At 38.3% G+C, this 19728-nt stretch overlaps 2 protein-coding genes across 5 annotated transcripts in view; one reads left to right on the top strand and one right to left on the bottom strand.

Annotated features, from left to right (window-relative positions):
• Positions 1-19728, bottom strand: part of fam184b (family with sequence similarity 184 member B) — a 184294-nt gene that overhangs the window by 68913 nt on the left and 95653 nt on the right. The gene's annotated exons all lie outside the window — the stretch shown is intronic.
• haspin (histone H3 associated protein kinase) overlaps positions 1-19728 on the top strand; it is a 51049-nt gene that overhangs the window by 11175 nt on the left and 20146 nt on the right. For both annotated transcript variants that reach the window (XM_088342826.1, XM_088342824.1), the window contains exons 6-16: positions 5650-5788; positions 7662-7714; positions 7797-7976; positions 8736-8821; positions 8928-8990; positions 9066-9157; positions 11481-11560; positions 13220-13308; positions 15995-16137; positions 16603-16705; positions 17764-18002. In XM_088342826.1, coding sequence (XP_088198952.1) covers positions 5650-5788; positions 7662-7714; positions 7797-7976; positions 8736-8821; positions 8928-8990; positions 9066-9157; positions 11481-11560; positions 13220-13308; positions 15995-16137; positions 16603-16705; positions 17764-17965 — 1230 coding nt within the window. In that variant the 3' untranslated portion in view covers positions 17966-18002. The remainder of the gene's footprint in view (positions 1-5649; positions 5789-7661; positions 7715-7796; positions 7977-8735; positions 8822-8927; positions 8991-9065; positions 9158-11480; positions 11561-13219; positions 13309-15994; positions 16138-16602; positions 16706-17763; positions 18003-19728) is intronic.

Raw genomic sequence — 19728 nt, 5'->3', positions numbered from 1 at the left:
TCTATCTAAAACAGTGGTTCCCACAGAACTTTGTGACACCCCGGTGGGTGGACAGTCTAAAGCTCGTGTCAAACTCACCACATCCGGCCCGGCGAACAATTATGTCCAGCCCGTGATATCATTTTATATACATCTACCATGATGGCCCAGGTCCGATGTTCCCTCTAAACTGCACGCATGCGCAATTGCGCACTGCCCTCAGATTCTCAGCGCACAAGAAAATCTAGCCAGCTCACAAAAATGAAGGCTCAAAATTGCTAATTAAGAAGCGAATTAAGTCAAAGTTACAGTGCATGAAGGTAAAAATACACGGGTTCCCCTGACGCTGTGTTCTAAATGCGGTATTTTGAAGTCAAGGTTGAAGTAGAACGAAGTTGAGTAAAGTCAGTAGAGTTTTTCGAGAAGCGGCTTCTTCGGCTCCGCTCACTAAAAGGAACCGGCTCTTTCGGGTCCTAAACGGCTCTTCAGGTTGTTTTTGCTTCTTTATCACTACATGACCAAATAATATCTAAAATTATGCACAAAATGACTTAAAGGAAGGGGGGAATAGAACAAAAAAGAAAAAAATACCAAAATGAAAAAAGAAACAAAAAGTAGAGAAAAAAAGAGGAAAAGTTTAGAAAAAAGACAGAAAAAAAAGAAAATAAAGAAACAAATGAAAAAAGTTAATAGAGAACAAAAAGAAAAAAGTAACAGCAGGAAAAAATAAACACAATGAGATTTTTTTTTAAAGGTATTAAAAAAAAAGTAGAAAAAAACTGTGAAAAATAAGAAAAAGTTTGTGTTGCATTCAAATAATTTCCAATTATATCAAGTGAATCTTGTTGCCAACATTGTACTTCCACTAAAAAATTTGATAAGTACAGTTCTGTATCTTGCAACCGACTGAATAAGCCCCCAAAAATATTAGTTTTATGCGACAAAATATATCAGGAAAAAAAAGAAATGGATATCTTGTGAAAATTAGTGGAAAATTAGAGGGAACATTGCCCGGGTCTATAAAACGCTGATAACTTTCAAACTGTACTTGGATGCTAAAAACCACAATGACAGAGAAAATTATGTTAACTGACATTGCTGATAAACCCGTGTGTCTTATTTGTGGAACTTTTGTGGCCGTAATTAAGGAATTTAATCTAAAACGGCACTACAAGACAAAATTTCAGAGTAGCCTGAAAAACCTGAATCTAGAGAAAGGATACAGAAAGTTGAAGAGTTGAAGAAGACTATAAAGATGTTTTTCACCAAAGCAAATTACCAAAGTGAAAAGCACAAATTTTATTTTTATTTCTGTTTTTTCATATTTTCAATTTGTATAGTTTTGACAAGAGATATTTTTATGGGGAGCAATTATTTTTAGTTAATTTAATGTTTGAGTTTGTTTATTCTGGAATAATATTCCTGACTGTTTTAAATTCATATTTGTTTGTTTTGTTTTGTTTTTTAAAAAAGGAAAGGTTTAGTGTATTCAATAAATATTTATCCTGTTCGGCCCGCGACCAAAGGTGTGGTTTGAGTTCTGGCCCTCTGTGTACCGTATTTTCCGCACTATATGGCGCACCTAAAAGCCTTTATTTATTTCAAAAGCTGACCATGCGCCTTATAATACAGTGCACCTTATTTATGGATCAATATTAATTTGCAAAGTCTTGCAACTAACTTGCAGCCGCCAACTAGATTTTCCCCCGAACGCCAAATAGTCCGCGGTGTATGCTGGGATTTATTTACCGGCGTTTTTATTGGCTAACCAATGTGTCAATCATCATTTGAATCGATCACTATTGGCTAAAGTTATTCGGAGGTCAAGAGGCGGATCCTTTTTATCATTTACAGGCTGGCATTGGCTTAAACGACAAAACAAAGCCTGCAATTGGCCAAAAAAGATGTGTCAATAATCAGTTGAATCGATCACTATTGGCTAAAGTTATTCGGAGGTCAAAAGGCGGATCTTTTTTATCATTTACAGGCTGGCATTGGCTTAAACGGCAAAACAAAGCCTGCAATTGGTCGAAAAAGATGAATGTGTATAGCACGTGGCTGACGGCATACAGAAAGCATTTTTTACTATACTGTATTTGTAAATATTTTATTCTCCTGGATTTACTACACTCACGGATATAAGAGGACCACGGCTGCGCATTATTATGAACACAACGACTTTGGTGAGCTACTCCGGCTATATATCTTGTTTCAGACTGAACTCGATGTTTCTGTGATAAGCGGTGCAGATAATGGATGGAATGGAGTGTCTATTTTTAAATTAGACTCAATACCAAGTGTTTATTGTCATATGCACAGTAAAGTTGCGAGCGAAAAAGAAAATAGAAACTAAGGAATGGTTGGCATTTCTTGAATCCCAAGACTTTAACCTTCCGAATGATGGAACGATGCATTTGAGTGACATCGTACGGACACCGCATCCGCACGTGTTCTCGACACGTCTTTGCGTCTTTGCAAGCTTTGGGAATATTAAAGGGGTAATAAATTGGACTGAACTATCTGACTGTTTTGTCCACGTTCCCATTGTAGCGCCTTATAATCCGGTGCGTCTTATGTATGTCAAAAATAGGACCAAAAACTATTTTTTCGGGGTGCGCCCTATAACCCGGTGCGCCTTATAGTGCGGAAAATACGGTAATTTCCTTAAGGAAAACAAAGGGCTAAGCTTTGAGGGACGGATTCAGATTCTTTTTATCCGTGATAGTTTACAATGTTTTGGAGCCATTAATATGATTAAATAGAGTCCAAATAAGAATCATTCGCCTGCTTTGAACATTTTTTTTTCCTTTTTGTCCTCCGTATTGCAATCTCTCTTGAACCATTTCTGTGCTCAATGTCCTGCTGCGGAAGTCCCCCCTCCCAACCACTCCCTCCTCTGCTCATCCAAAAAAAGTACTCATATTAACCAATCAACCAATTAATTAAAAGTGAGTGAAAAAACAAAAAAAGTATTAATGTATTATATTTTTTTCACATACAAGTTTGAGACCCAAGCAGGGACCAATGAGACCCTGGCGGCCCATCAGAGTTTTTATATGGTCGGGAAACACTGTCAGAGCTTAACCGGAATGGCGTTTACATGGCTTTACATGCCCAAAATACTGGCAATATTCACTTTCCAATTTGATTATTGTCTGCATTTAAACTTAAACACTCAAATAATATATATGTTGAAAAAGATTTTGAAAAATGAAATAGCCTTGAATTACATTACCTTAAAAGGTTTTGAGAAAATTGATGAGACAATAAACTGTACTGTAATAAATAAAAATAAAAACGACACCTACAGTGAAGAAAATGTATTCAAACACTATGATATTTTGCTATTTATCGACTTGGAAATCACGGAGGGGTCTGAAATTTTCATCGTACGTGCATGGCCGTAAGAAGCATATTAAGGTTCTAGCAAGTCTCCAGATCTGAAACCAGTCGAAAATCTTTGTAGGGAGCTCAACCTCCGCATTTCTCAGCGACAGCCCAGAAACCTGACTGATCTAGAGAAGATCTGTGTGTAGGAGTGGGCCAATATCCCTCCTGCAGTGTGTGAAAACCTACAGGAAACGTTTGGCGTCTGTATTAGCAAATGAAGGCTACTGTACCAAAGATTAACATTTATTTTCTCAGGTGTCAAATACTTATTTGCAGCAATATCACACAAATATATCGTTAAAAAAAATCACGCATTGTGATTTCTAGATTTTTCTTCTTAGTTTATCTCTCTCACAGTGAACATGCACCTAGGATGAAAATTTTAGACCCCCTCCATTATTTCTAAGTGTGAGAAATCGCAAAATACCAGGGTGTTCAAATACTTATTTTCGTCACTGTATTTGAAAAAACGTTTTAGATTTGCAAGGCCTTCTAATAAAACAAATGGGGATTTTCGTTTACGTAGAGGTAATGCTATGGGCTCTGTAACTGAGCATCTATAACATCCTAATGTCATACCCAAAAATTAAAACCTTACCACACAAAAATTATTTGTGATTTGTCAGATTAGTAGGTTCAGAATATTTATTTGCATTGTCAAAGAGCAATAGTCCTTCATTCACAGTTAAAAGTAAATGTGAAGATCCACAGAATAAATATCCAGAATATTGATAAAACCAAATACCCATAAATAACTCGTAACAAACAATTAAAGTGCAGATCATAAAAACTCAATAGCCGCATAATTAATTAAGTTAATGTGAGGTTATCGAATCAGAAAGGCCCAGCATTATGTTTTGATGGGGAATAGCTGTGACAACAAAAAAAATAAGTTTGCTCTTCACTTATGTTACAGGTGTCCAAACTTGAGGGCTACATTCAGAAAAAAAGATACAATTGCCACTTTTATTGTTTTATTTATTAGTGTAAATAATTCATTCAAAGAGTATATCACGTCAGAAATTTACAGAATAAATCAGTTTGTGCAAAAAAATGAGTTACTCTCAATCTTAATATTTATAAACACTTATACAACAGATGCGAGGGAATGTTTTTTTTGGTAAGTGTTGAGAAATGTTCAGTGGGCTGCAAATGGCCCCTGGGCTGTTGTTTGGTCACCCCTTTTATTTTCACGTGACTTACTAGCTAGCTTAGTTTGGCTAAATGTACTTTATCAATGAATTGTGCATATATTACAGTTTTATTTCAACAGTCCTCGCCAGTGGCCAAAACATTCCTAATCCTTTTTAACGGGTGTAATAATAACTTTTGTTTTATTGAAATTCCTGCTGAAATATGTGTATAGTTTTTGGTAAATGTCCTGCAATGATGAGTCCAACAGTGCTATCTGCTGGTATGGGGTGGGGTTTGGTTTTGGCTTCTGACATGTGACCGGGAGGCGGGGTTTGTTGGCAGTCTTACAAGAGAGAGAACTGCAATGGTAAGACACATCTTTTGGTGCTCCACAAAATAAGTTAATTTTAAACATTATAACCCCAGCTGACAAATCTCTCAACATGCACAGTAATGTGATTGATATTGTCAAGCTGTTTAGGTTTATTTTCGTTTTGTTTCTGTTTTACTAAATTATGAATTCCCCTTGTGGAGATCAAAGCCAACAGAAAAGCTAATGTTGTTACTCATCCATTTGCAGGTAACTTGTACCCGTTTTTATACTCTTTATTGTTTTTATTTCTATTTTTTCATATACATTAAAAAAGGATGATGTTGGTTAAAATTCAGACGAAAGAAAAATATGTTGAATCCATTGTAAACGTTAAAAATCCACTATACGATCTCTTTTTAAAAGTATCTTGTTAAAATGTAAAGATGTAAAAATGTATTGTGATATTCTAAAATGTATTTTCTGTAAAGTGAAAAGAAAACTCTTTAATATGCTTTGTTGGCAGTCTTACAAGAGAGAGAACTGCAAAGAGATCAAAGCCAACAGAAAAGCTAATGTTGTGACTCATCCATTTGCAGAAACTGTAATAATAAAAACCTCATCATCCAGTCCAGCGTGAATGTGGATCTTTGGTGGGACACGTACACCGCGGTTACACCTATTCCAAATCAAACAGCACGAATAAACAATTCCTTCGAGGGTGCTACATCTAAACAAATGGAACACATATTTGTATTATTCTCACATGACATCAATGATGTATTGTGGCAATTTTGGTCTTTGGTTGTAACGTGGCAATATTTTGTGATATGTAGGAGCACATGGGGCAAAAACTGAATTTCTCCACCCCAGTGAAAAAGCATCTCCAAAACCTTTCTTCGCTTTTGGCTGACTTCACACCCCAAACACAGCAGTGGAATAGACTGAAATCAGCCCACTCCATTCACCGCAAAGGTATATCTCATCTGAGAGTCATTCCTGTTATTTGGTGTCATTTGAGTCCAAGTGACAAAAAAAATTGTATATTTTGTGTAAAAATGGTCTTAAATTAATTTTTAAAGATTTTCTTGTATGCTTAACCACCCTCTACTATAGGACACACTGATCGGTATGTAGGATAAAGTAATTTTGAATAAGTCACTCTGATTGTAGTACAAGTACACTAAAATGCTGTGTCCCAGTCATGTTTAATTTGTACATCCGACAGCAATCCCTAAGCCACGCCCAACATAGTTAAGGAGTCCATGTATCACAATCGAAGCAAACATGGCGGCCGAAACAACAATAGCTAGCAACTCTTTAGTTGATATTCCTGATAGCATAGCCGTATCATTTATTTCGGATTATGCAAATTTATCTCAAAAGTCATTAGAAAAAGGTCTGTTATTATATGCAGTTATGCTCATGTCATTAAAGGGTCCAAAGACACTAACCTTGAAAGATAATGGTATACAGTGGGACCTCGGTTATCGCGGTTAATGGGGACCAAAACCACCCGCGATAAGTGAAAATCCGCGAAGTAGCGGCGCACCGCGAAGTAGCGACACACCGGTTAATGGGGACCAAAACCACGCACAAAAAGTGAAAATCTGCAAAGTCCCTTCAAAAATACTTTTAAAAAAATGTTTTATTTTTTAATTATTTTATCATTATTATTATTTAGACCTGCAAATCTCTGAACTCGCGAACATGGAACCACGAAGTAGCGACGCCCCCTCAAAAATGCTTAAAAAAAAAAAAGAAAGATTATTTTGTTTTATTATTATTATTTTTTAGGCCCGCGAAGCTCTGAATCCGCGAACGTCAAAGCGCGAAGTAGCAAGGTCCCACTGTATAGAGGATATACTGTGAGTAATCCAGTATTGAATTGTGTAATTTCCATTTCTTCAGAGACTCTGTCAAGGAACATGACATCACGAGATTCAAGAATTAGATGTACTGGATCACGGATTTCATATCCTATTCATCCCATTATTTACTATTTTTTACTCTAATTACAAAACGCCACCGTCACTTGGACTTGTTTTTGTCATATGCTAATGAGGGCGCAGTGATATACTCAAAGGAAGTCCAAGTGAAGCGGCCACAGTAACTTAAACTTCACGCCAGTAAATGTAGACTGCATTCGCTACAGGTGTTATTTATCTAATTGCTGCAAAACATATACAATAAAGTAAGCCATTCATTTTAAACAAATTAGACATCATTATTTATACACATTAAACATTAAATCCTGGGATCCACTGCGTACTTTAATCTCCGATGACGTAGTGACCTGTGTCACATTAGACGAAATCGATGGCCAGAAATTCACGTCACCATATTCTCTCACTGACAACTAACCGACCCAGCAGCAGCGTAAACTTCCTTCTCAAATCTGCGTTCAGGCTCCAAGTCTCTGCACCATACACTACAGTCGGCACAATCACACTCTCATACAGTCCCCTCTTAACATCCATACTCATACTCTTGTTGCTCATCACTCTCCTCAGAGCACCCAAAACCTTGCTTACTTGATTCACTTCGTGCAATACCTCACACTTCATTCCACCAACTGCTGCCACATCACAACCCAAGTACCTAAAGCTTTCAACTTCTTCCAGCACCTATCCATGCAACCTTAAGTCTAACGCCATGCCCACTCCATCACGTGAACACTTCATCGCCTTACCCTTCCCAACATTCACACATAACTTACGCCCATCACACACTCTTCCAAACTCCATACCATTACCATGCTGAAATGGCTCCCTATAATAAAAATGACCCACATACCCGTTAAAACCAAGCTGGGAACTAGTGCTCATTTGTCTGTTCTCTGATTCAGTGCTACTTACACCTCAGACTTCGAAAACGCCAGTGCCAGCAGAAGTCAGTCTGGTATGATGAGAAATATGAAGCCCATCTGTGTTAAAACACATAAATACATGTAAATCTCTCTCTCTCACACTCAACTCCACAGGGCCACGCAGATATGTCCGATGAAGAAAAGGTTTACTTTGAGTGCAGACAGCGGGGTCCACTGTCCTGGAAGGACTGTTTCTCTGATATACAGATGAAAAACTGTGTCAAGATTGGTGAGGGGACATTTGGGGAAGTCTTCTCTACTAGCAACCTGTCAGGAGAAACAGTTGCTCTTAAAGTACGTGAGCACATTTTCATTTTTATGTTGACATTTTTAGGTACTTTATTGAAAAATGAATCTTTTGATTTTTAAAAAACATGGGTGGGCATTGTTTTTCAGTCGTGTTCCGCAATGAGTTAAAAAAATTGGCAGAGCAGCAGAGCTTGGAGAGATACACTATCACTCCTATCTGTTAGGTTGGGTAGTGATAATGATAATAACATTCTATATTATCAATATTATAATAATACTATCTTCACATAGTATAGATATATGCGTTCATGCACATAACATTTTTTCAAAAGGAAAAGCTTTGTTGGTAAAATGTTTGTTAGGAAATGACCGGGTGGACACTTTTTAGGGACATTGTAGAAGAAAACAAGCTTTGGTATAATTGCACTTTATATGTAAAACAAAGTATTTGTAGCCAATGTCACTTTTTCTACATGCCCAGGACCACATAATGGTGGGAAGTGAGCCACAAACAACCCCCATGCCATATTTAGCTTGCCACTGCATTGGATATGGTTGCACTTACACAGTGGGTCATACATACTAAAAAATAAAATTGCCAAAAACCACTAATATATTCAAAAACCCGATTAATTAGGCTCAAAATCGGTTTGGAAAAGTAATGTATCAATGCAATAATGCATAAATAATGCTCATTTTGTCTCGTTAATTTCACTTTTATTGTCTATGAAGTTTGAAAAAATGGTTTTGTTTTTTTAAATTAATGCTGCAATGGATGAATAAGCCTGTAGGACTATTCTACAGGTCATTCCGTTGGAGGGCAGTGAGAAGGTAAACGGGGAGGACCAGAAGACCTTTGGGGAGATCCTTCATGAGATTATCATCTCAAAGTAATTTAGTTACATGTGATTTTTACAACCATTGCATTGTATAAATGTTTAGTGTGTTTTTTTGTCTGTTTTTCTTTTTTGTTTTCACCGTGATGTGTCGTTACAGAGAGCTGAGCAGCCTGAAAGAGAAGCATCGTAACCAAACCAGCTGCTTCATTATGTTGAATGAGTAAATAATTTTATTTTATTTATTTATTTTTTAAACCTTGCTTGCTGCCTTTTCATTCATTTTGTTCCATCGTAGTCTCCACTGTGTCCGAGGCTGCTACCCTGCCGAGTTCCTGAAGGCCTGGGACGTGTTTAATGAGAAGAAAGGCTCTCAGAATGACAAGCCAGGTTTTCTATTCTCTTCATTTAAAGTGGACATTTTTTAACTTGCTTTTGATCTGAATTATATTTTCACATATTTGTATAGAGCAGGGGTCAAGAACTTATGAATCTTTTCACGAGTACATCTGGCTCAAAGATAAAATTGGATATGCACAATTATTACTGCATTTTTACATGCAAAGTCGAACTTTGAGACAAAGCCTTCAAGAAGTGAGCATCGGTCAAGTATATATAGAGCACAATTTTCACTCCATACAGTCAAGTTGTCCATCAACAGACCCCGTTTTGGCCGTACGTCGCCAAGGAATGCCTTAGATCAGGGGTCAGCAACCTTTTCGGTGTTGGAGTGCAACTTTTGGCAGGCATTTTACCTGCCAAAATCTGACTCCCCTTGCTTAAATGTACCCTGTTTGAGATATTGACTTATGACTTCTAGGGTAACCTTCTGTGACATAAATATGTCAGCACAGTGATTTTGAAGAGCTTCAGAACGTTTCTCATAATATTACTATTATTAATAATAATAGTAGTAGGGGCAGCACGGCGGCGCAGTGGTTAGCGCTTGTGCGGCACAGTTCATGTCATGGGGACCTGACGTGGGTTCAAATCCAGCTCCAGACTTCCTGTGCGGAGTTTGTATGTTCTACCCGTGCTTGCGTGGGTTTCCTCCGGGCACTCCGGTTTCCTCCCACGTTCCAAAAACATGCATTTCAGGTGAATTGGCCGGTCCAAATTGTCCATAGGTATGAATGAGCGAATGAGTTGTCTGTCCCTGTGTGCCCTGCGATTGGCTGGCAACCAGTTCAGGGTGTCCCCTGCCCACTGCCCGGAGATGGCTGGGATGGGCTCCAGCCCCCCCGCGACCCTAATGAGGATAAGCGGTACGGCTGATGAGATGAGATGAGATGAATAATAGTAGTAATAAAACGAACTAGATTTGTCGAACACCTATTCAGTAACACATCACAAAGTGGAGGTATTCCTCTGTAGTTGGATCCCAAAGCCAAAAAAGCGATTTGTTTACACCGCGGGATCCAATGCAACCAGGGTTTCATTCACAATAAAATACATTACATATGGCTATTATAGTACATCAAATAAAGGCTATTTGTGTACAATTAGTTGTGATCGTTGATATAATAGCGTACATTGATTTGTCTCCGGTGTTGGTGAGTTTTTTCTTCCGCGTTAACTAACGCATTTTGTAGAATACGATCGCGTTTTGTTTTAATACTCGCTATATCGTTATATAGACTATGATCGCTTAATTGTTTTAATTAGCTCGCTTTATTGTTTGAATAATCTTATTATATAGAATGCGATCGCTTTTGTCGGAAGCGCAGCAGAATGCCCGTTCGCGCAAGGGGGGAGGATTTTTTTAATGTATCCGCCTTTTCAGACTCGTCCTTGAATTCATGTTCATGTTTCGTCTCGTAATGATGATTGACACTTAGCGTGCGAAGTACAATGCTCTCGAGGCATAATGCACAAAACAGCATATAAATAAAGCGCCCTCGGCACAGTTCTGAGTTTATGAGTTCAAATCCAGCTACCAGCCTTCCTGTACGGAGTTTGCATTTTTTCCCTGTGCTTGCGTAGTTTTCCTACGGCTGTCCCCTACATTCCAAAAACCATCCATCCGTTATGCACTGCTTATTTTTAGTAGGGTCGTGGGGGTGCTGGAGCCCATCCCAGCTATCTTCAGGCAGTGGGCAGGGGACACCCTGAACTGGTTGTCAGCCAGTCGCAGGGCACACAGAGACAGACGACTCACTCGCGCATTCACACCTAGGGACAATTTGGACCGGCCAATTAACCTGACATGCGTGTTTTTGGAATGTGGGAGGAAACCGGAGTGCCCGGAGGAAACCAACGCAAGCACGGGCAGAACATGCAATCTCCACACAGGAGGTTCAATCTTATGACCTCAGAACTGTGCCGCACACGCGCTAACCACTGCCCCACCGTGTGGCCCCCAAAAACAAGCATTTCAGGTTAATTGGCCGGTACAAATTGTCAATAGGTGTGAATGAGCAAGTGAGTTGTCTGCCTCTGTGTCCCCTGCCCACTGCCCGAAGATAGGTGTGATGCAGCACTCCAGCGACCCTTTTGAGGATAAGTGTTGTGGAAAACGGATCGGTGGGTTGCCTTTTGGGTAAAAAAGGTTCCCAACCGCTGGTATGAAATGACGTTGAAGGCATCTAAATTAATGCATTTTTTTACTAAAAATGGTTAATGATCTATCCGGCCCAAATTGTATTGTAAGTTAAAAAAATCTTTTTTTATTGTTGTCGTGTCATTTTGCTTCGTCTCATCATGTGTTTTACAGATTTATTTGAAAATGACCAGTTGTTCATCATCTTGGAGTTTGAATTCGGTGGGGTGGACCTAGAAAACAGCAATGGAATGGTATTCACACAAACGTTTTAATGCATTTTGTCAATTGTCAGTCATACAGTATTTCCTCTATTTTCATGGTTAATCCGTTCTATAAACGTTTACATGTGCATATTACTGTGCTTGTACTACTCTCTAGTGTTCCGATATCTAGCATCAAAAGTTTGCAGCTGGTACAAAATGCTACAGCAAGGCTTTTTGAAAAATTGATCTCATTACCCCGATTTCAGCTTACCAGCACTGGCTCCCTGTCTTTTTAAGGTTCAGTTGGTATTATACATAATTTTGCAAAGACTCCCCACCTCATATCTTTCTGACTTAATTTCCCCCTATGTTTCTGCTCTGAGGCTTTTCTGTTGAATGCTCTGCGTTCTGGGAAAAGTATGGTGCTTGTCAAGTGATGCCACAATTGTGTATAGTACATACAGTATTTATATGGAACTTATTCATAAAAAAAAAATCTACGACCGCTCTGGATGTGAAGCCAAATGGTGAGGGGAATACTGAATTACACCCTTTTCCCCCTGTTTCTTAGAACCAACATTAAACAGGGTTTCTACGGGTGCCTCAAATGCTTGAAAATGCTTTAATTTTAATTCAATAAAGTGAAAATGAAGGCGGACACATCTGCTTTTGTAGCTTTTCATTATAATGTTGTCATGTAAAGCGTCACCCCTCCCCACTCGTCGCACCCAAGAGGAAAGCTTAATTTGGAAAACCGTCTCGGCTCCCGAACATCTCAGATTTTTTGTTGTTTTAATTATATATTAACTCTAACACTCCATCCATCCATTATCTCGACCGCTTATCCTCAGTAGGGTCGCAGGGGTGCTAAAGCCCATCTATTACTTACAATAATAAAACTTAAAAAAAGACTGCACAAAATTATTTTGTAGTGAGCAAAATTATATGCTTTGCAGGTGATCCCTGAATCAACAAAAATGACTGTACAATTCAAGACCATTTTAGCTTTTTACAAACAGGACAAATTTAAAGTCAATCAACAACAAAAAATACCCAAAATGCAAAACAACAGAACACAGATTGAAAATATTACCTCTTCAGTGCTACAAATAAATAATACAATGCAAAACAATTAACTATTTCATTTCTATTTTCAGCAATTTAGACACAGATTCTATGAAAAACACAAACAAATATAAAAGTAAAACAAAAAGCAAAGATCAGCAGTCTCATATTAGAAGGGTTAATGCATTTTTTGCTTTGGAGCAATCAATATAAATAAAATTTGTCCAAATTTGGCTCATTTTTCTGCTCTTTATACAGACAGTACTTTCTTTCTTTTGTCTTCTGTGTTGAGCTTAACACCTACAGAGCCAAGCTGTGCGTGCATTGTTAAAGCAGAATTTATGTCAGTTTATAGCAGCCCATTCACAGAAAAAGATTGTTGCTTATAGATAGGAAAAGCTCAAAATAGCACAAGTATATGCTGACAGCAAGTCTTAAAAGTAAACAAAAAAAAAACTTATTTTGATCGGCGCTGGGTATCTTCCTTTGAAGGTAATGGAAAAATTTGCCTTGAAAGTGCTTGAAAAGTACTTGAATTTGCCCATGAAAATGTGTACGAACCCTGATTAAACTCTACCTGATGAGTTTTGTAGGGCTAATCTTAGCAGTCTTAACATTTCACTATATTTTTATTGCTTGAAGTTATCTTCTTTGATCGTGGCAAAGAGCATCCTCCATCAAGTGACCGCAGCGCTGGCTGTAGCTGAGGAGCAGCTTCGCTTTGAGCACAGGTACACATTGAAACACTTTAATAATCCTTCAAATTTAATATTTTTTGCATTTCAATGTCATACGAATTTGTCAAATAGAAGGCACCAATGCCAAGTCATTAAAAATTAGTCTAAATTAGTTCATTTAAGACACACGGCCCGTGGGTCTTGTCCAGCCCGCAGACTAATTTAATCTGGCCTGCTATAAACTCCTGAGTATGTTAGCAGTGTCAAACTCATTTGAGCTATGGTACAAAAAACATTTACAGGGGCCGGACTAGTAGATTAAAGAGAGAGAAAAAAATGCAGCCACAGTCGTTTTGTGAGTTGAGCCCAACTTTGGTGATATTTAATGAAAATATTTTAAAATGCAGCTCACTTTTCTCCTGCACTTCTCAACAATGTCTTGCAGACCTAAATAAAATCCTTGGCGGGCCTGATCTGGCCAGCACGCTGCATTTTTGACACCCTTGCTTTAGGTCATTTCTATCAAGAATTATATTTTTCAATTAAATTCAAAAGAAATGCTCTCTCTAGCTGCTATAGGACAGTGTTAAGTTTGTATAGCATGGTGAGGCTGTTCAGGTTGAACCTTCATTCGTTCAACTGTTAAAATAAACCAGTTAACACTTTTAATGCCAAACATAAAAATCTTTTTTGTGAACAAATGTCTTGTGTTTAGAAAAGATCCCTTGCCATCCGTGATCATAATATGTAGGGTGAAGTACAAATGCTGCCCTACTTACGAACGAGAAGTTCCGGACGATCGTTCGTAAGTTGAATTGGTCAGTGGGTTGCTTCAGTGCTATATTTTGTATGTTTAATGTTTATATAAGTATATATAAGTATGTTTAAGGCTTGTTTTGTACTAAATATAAACATTTAATAAAATAATATGCTCTATAAAGATAAATTGAAGTTTAACTTACTTTTGGAAGATGAGCTTCAAAAGTTAGGCGACTTCCTCCTCCATTGTGTAAAAAGTGGCCGAAAAAAAGCGATCCAACCATTTTCTCAACAGCATCAAGCTTCCATATTCCACTTTCATTTCAAATGAAACGGCTCGACTCTCCACTTAACACCAACCATATTGAATGGATGCACAAGATATTAAACAATAAATATGTTAAAGTTCTTAGCGCGGTGGAGATGCAGTATAGAATGTTTACACACAAACTAGGATGAGGAAGCGGATTTCTTCTTCGGGGTGGATGCTGGGTGACCTCTCACAGCGCCACCACACGCCGGTAGCGGCGGAACGAAGCACAACAGTAAAGTCCTGTACTCGAAAAAAGGTGTACACAATACAAAATCTAACTTAAGGCATGGTCACACAGCCTTTCATGGGCGTATCGCAGCTGAATCACGGCCAGAAGTTTCTGCCCGTGAAGCAGACGCGGTGGAAAATGTGCAAAATTAGCTAAACCCGCTGTTTACCCGTGGTATGCCCGCGAAACAGACGCCGGCGACTGTTCCGTGTCCTTATCGTGGGTAACCGCGGCTGCATCGCGTTTGACCGTGCTTACACGCGTTACACATGCTAATGCATGTGATAACACCGCGATACAGGCGCAGAACAAACGTGCTATGACCGTGCTCCACCCGCGATAACCCGCTAAAATTTCGCGTCCTACCCGCGTGTAACCACGTCTTGGCCGCGGCCGTAGCACGTCGTTCCGCGTCTGTACCGCGTCATTACCTCGTGTGCCGCCCGCGGTTACCCGTGGTCTAAAGTTTTGAGCAGCGCAAAACTTTTTCGCGCGGCCAACCGCGTGTGAATTTCTTACCGCGTGTAAAGCACTGCTGTATCTCGTCTGTATCGCGATCTCAAAGCGTCCAACAGCGTCTGCTTCACGGGCAGAAATTTCTGGCCGTGATTCAGCCTCGATACGCCCGTGAAAGGCTGTGTGACCATGCCTTTACAGCAATGCCTGAATATTTTTCGACATCCCCCAAAAAATGTTCGGATCTACCGTTTTTCGTAAGTCGAATTGTCGTAGGTGAGCGTCTATACTAATATAGGGTGAATGATAAAGTGTAATACTGAATAACAAAGCTAAAAAATGTAGAGCCGGACTGACGAAGTAATGTTATAGTAACAGCTAATCACTCAGCCTTCCACTTTAGCATGATTTTATTATCTCTTAATCACAAACACACACACACACACACACTTTATTGACCAACTCACTTATGATAAGAACTAAAAAGGCAGTTTTCACCTAAATGTGCGTCTCTAAAACAAGTTAACTACACTTTTAACGCTATAACTTAATTGCACACACTTTTTTTACCACTGACTTTTTAATATCTCAATGTTATCAGCGGCTTGATTCTTTCTCAGGCACGCTAGGACATATCGGGAAGCTAGAGCTGCTGCTTCTTGCGGTGTGTGGAGTCCAAAATGTTTTTGCCTTAGGGGCTCTGCCCCCAGTTGCTTATCCAATCAGAAGGCGCGAGGTGGGTAGCGTTCGAGACAGAGGGAAGAGAGGGAGTGAGAGGCTCAGCTTCATCTGAGCCTAAGTAATCGGCTCGTCAAATACATAAAATGCTGATACAGATATCCGTCAAATTCCCAGATATCGTGGTGCTAATCAGTCCGCCCAATAATTGGTTGACCTCTAGCGCAAACACTATTTACCATATGAAAGTTATTCATATGCAAGTCGGTTTGATAAATCATTTGTCACGTTGATATTCTGTGAAGGGACCTCCACTGGGGCAATGTGCTAATCAAAACAACTAACGAGAAGACTGGAAGCTACATCCTTAACGGAGAAGAACATTCTTTGAACACCAAGAGGGTGTTTGTCCGCATTATTGACTATTCTTTGTCCAGACTAGAAATCGGTAAGTGGCTTCCCTTCACCAATCACATCCTGATCAAAGTTTGTTTTCTTTTCTGTATACAATTCCTAGCTGTATCACAGTTTACTTGTTGCATATGTTCGTCGAAGCTGCACATTTGTGCAATTGATTACTGCCCAGTGTATATATATGTGTGTATGTATATATATATATATATATATATATATATGTATATATATGTATATATGTTGACTCATTTTTTTTAAATGTCCCTTTTGTCCTACATATTGCAATTTCGGTTGAACTGTTCCTGTGCTCAATATGCTTCTGCGGGATTTATATTATATATCATATTTTATATATTTATATATATATATATATATATATATATATATATATATATATATACAGGTATATATAATTATTTATCTTTTTTAATACAAGTTTTAATATCGTCCAGTAAACACCGTTCTGTATATGAATTACAACGAGCTCTTTTCTCTTTAGACGGTCTGACTGTGTCCTGTGACATCTCAAATGATGAAGCACTGTTCATGGGTGAGGGAGATTATCAGTTTGACATCTACAGACACATGCGAGAAGAAAATGGGTAAGTGTTGTTTTTTTTTTTTTTTTTTTTTTGTAAACATTATTTTGTTACTCGAACTTGTGTTAGGTGGAGGTCATGTAATATATTCTACTTACAGTTCATTATTTGTGATTCCCAATGGAAGGGAATACAAAGAGGTCAATTTCAGATGAATCTGTTGTTGCCATACAGGAAATATAAGGTTTTAATTTTATAGGTGCTGCTTTGATAAATTATTTGACTTGAAATACGAGTACTGTGGCAGTGAAGCCTTTTTACTCAATTTTACAAGGCAAATAGTAAACAATTTGCTAAACCATTCAAGTCAAGCAGTTTAATGTCACTGCTAGCTGAGTGGATTTTTTTTCATATTATAAAACTGTTAAAATTGTGTTGCTTAGTCTTTAAGTACAAAATAAAATACCGTATTTAAAATTTTAAAAATGAAAAATACATAGGATATTTAGAAAAAAAACCTAATTAAGGAAATGTAAATAAGAATAAGGAAATGTTTTTACACAAGCCTACTCAAATTATTTCAAAAATAAAAACAAGGACTGCGAAATAAAAACTGATAAATAATCATACTTATTTTGTTGGCTACGGAGTATCAATGCCCAAATTTGATAAATAAAACTGCAATTAGAAATGGATAAAAAATATTTAATTAAAACGTGAATGTAAATTAAATGAAATGTTTATACATAAATAATCCAAAATGAAATAAAAATGAATGTGTACAAAAATTATAATAATTTTGTGAGTTGTATTCTGGGTATGGACTAAAAATGCATTTGGCTCTTGCATGTTTATGAAAGCATCAAAACATTACCATTGAAACCCACCCCAGTTTTTATTTCCACTTATATCAAATATACATTTTCACCCCCTTGTAAAGCATACTCAACAACGCTACAGTGTGTGTATTAAAAGTAGTCTATAGTCTGTACAGCCCTTTGAGACTTCTTGTAATTAATGGCTATGCAAATAAAAATTACTTGACTTGACAATGGTCCTCCCATAATCAAGAGCCTCATTCAGATTTTCAATTTCGCTATTTTTTTGTTTTTTTGCGACAGGAACAAATGGGACGACTACAACCCCCATTCCAACGTTTTGTGGCTGCACTACTTGTGCTCCAAGCTAATCTCCATGAAGTACCGCACCGCAGGGGGAAAAACTGTTAAAGAAGCTTGGAAAGAGCTCTCGCAGTTCCATAAAGACATCTTGATGTACACATCTGCAACTGAAGCACTTCAAAAGTGTCCCATGTTTCTGTGACATCAGAGAGTTCTCAGGATTGAAGCAGCTATTGGAGGTAGATAACTTGTTTCTGTTTTAAAATTACACATGTTCGGAATCATCAATAATAAAATGCATCAAATTTTCATCACAGAAAATCTCTCCATCCAAAACGGGTGGGCAAATATTTAGTCGCGGGCCACAATGGGTTAAAATATGTGGCCGATATTGGAGACGTATTCAATTTTTTTGCCTACGAATAAATATACCTTCATGCAAGAAATCTAAATGTTATACAGTGGGACCTCGCTACTTCGCGGTTCAACGTTCGCAGCTTCAGAGCTTCGCGGTTTGTAATGGTTTTTAAAAAAAAAAAAAAAGATTATGTATGTATGTATGTATATATGTACGTATGTATGTACTGGACTGTCTCAGAAAATTAGAATATTGTGATAAAGTTCTTTATTTTCTGTAATGCAATTAAAAAAACAAATGTCATACATTCTGGATTCATTACACATCAACTAAACTATTTCAAGCCTTTTATTATTTTAATATTGCTGAATTTGGCTTACAGCTTAAGAAAATTCAAAAATCCTATCTCAAAATATTAGAATATCATGAAAAAGTATACAAGTAGGCTATTCAACTAATCACCTGAATCATCTAATTAACTCGAAACACCTTGCGAGGGTTTCCTGAGCCTTAAAAACACTCAGCTTGGTTCAGTAAACTAAATCACTGCTGATCTGACTGCTGTCCAGAGGACCATCATTGATACCCTCCATCAGGAGGGTAAGACACAAAAAGAAATTTCTCAAAGAGCAGGCTGTTCACAGAGTGCAGTTTCAAAGCAAATCCACAAAAAGTCTGTTGGAAGGGAAAAATGTGGCCGGAAACGCTGCACAACCAAGAGAGATGACCGCAGCCTTAACAAAATTGTGAAGAAGAGCCGCTTCCAGAATTTAAGGGCGCTTCAAAGACAGTGGGCTGAAGCTGGAGTCCAGGTATCAAAAGCCACAGTTCACAGACGTGTCCGGGAAATGGGCTACAATAGCCGTATTCCCATGGTCAAGCCACTTCTGAACTCAAGACAACGGAAGAAGCGTCTGACTTGGGCTATGGAGAAGAAGCACTGGACAGTTGCAGAGTGGTCCAAAGTCCTCTTTTCAGACGAAAGCAAGTTTTGCATTTCATTTGGAAGTCAAGGCGCCAGAGTCTGGAGAAAGGCTGGAGAAGAGCAAAATCCAAGTTGCTTGAAATCCAGTGTGAAGTTCCCACAGTCAGCAATGGTTTGGGGAGCCATGTCAGCTGCTGGTGTTGGTCCACTGTGTTTCATCAAGTCCAGAGTAAATGCAACTGTGTACCAAGAGATTTTAGTGCACTACATGCTTCCATCTGCTGAAAAGCTCTATGGAGATGAGTATTTCATTTTCCAGCATGATCTGGCACCTGCCCATAGTGCCAAAACCACCAGTAACTGGTGCACTGACCATGGCATCACTGTCCTTGATTGGCCTGCTAATTCCCCTGACCTGAACCCCATCGAGAATTTGTGGGGTATAGTAAAGAAGAAGATTAAAGACACCAGACCTACAAATGCAAATGAGCTGAAGGCCGCTATCGAAGCATCCTGGGCATCAATAACACCTCAGCAATGCCACAGGCTGATTGCCTCCATGCCACGCCGGATTGATGCAGTAATCCATGCAAAAGGATTCCCAACCAAGTACTGAGTGCATCAATGGACATTTTCAAATGTTTGATTTAGTTTTGCTGTTATAAAATTATTTTTTTACTTG

The sequence above is a fragment of the Urocampus carinirostris genome, chromosome 8 (assembly GCF_059441175.1).
Source record: "Urocampus carinirostris isolate Australia breed hairy pipefish chromosome 8, RoL_Ucar_1.0, whole genome shotgun sequence".
NCBI classification, from domain to species: Eukaryota; Metazoa; Chordata; class Actinopteri; order Syngnathiformes; family Syngnathidae; genus Urocampus; species Urocampus carinirostris.
Note: the sequence above shows the minus strand (reverse complement) of the source record. Positions and strands in the feature narration are given on the sequence as shown.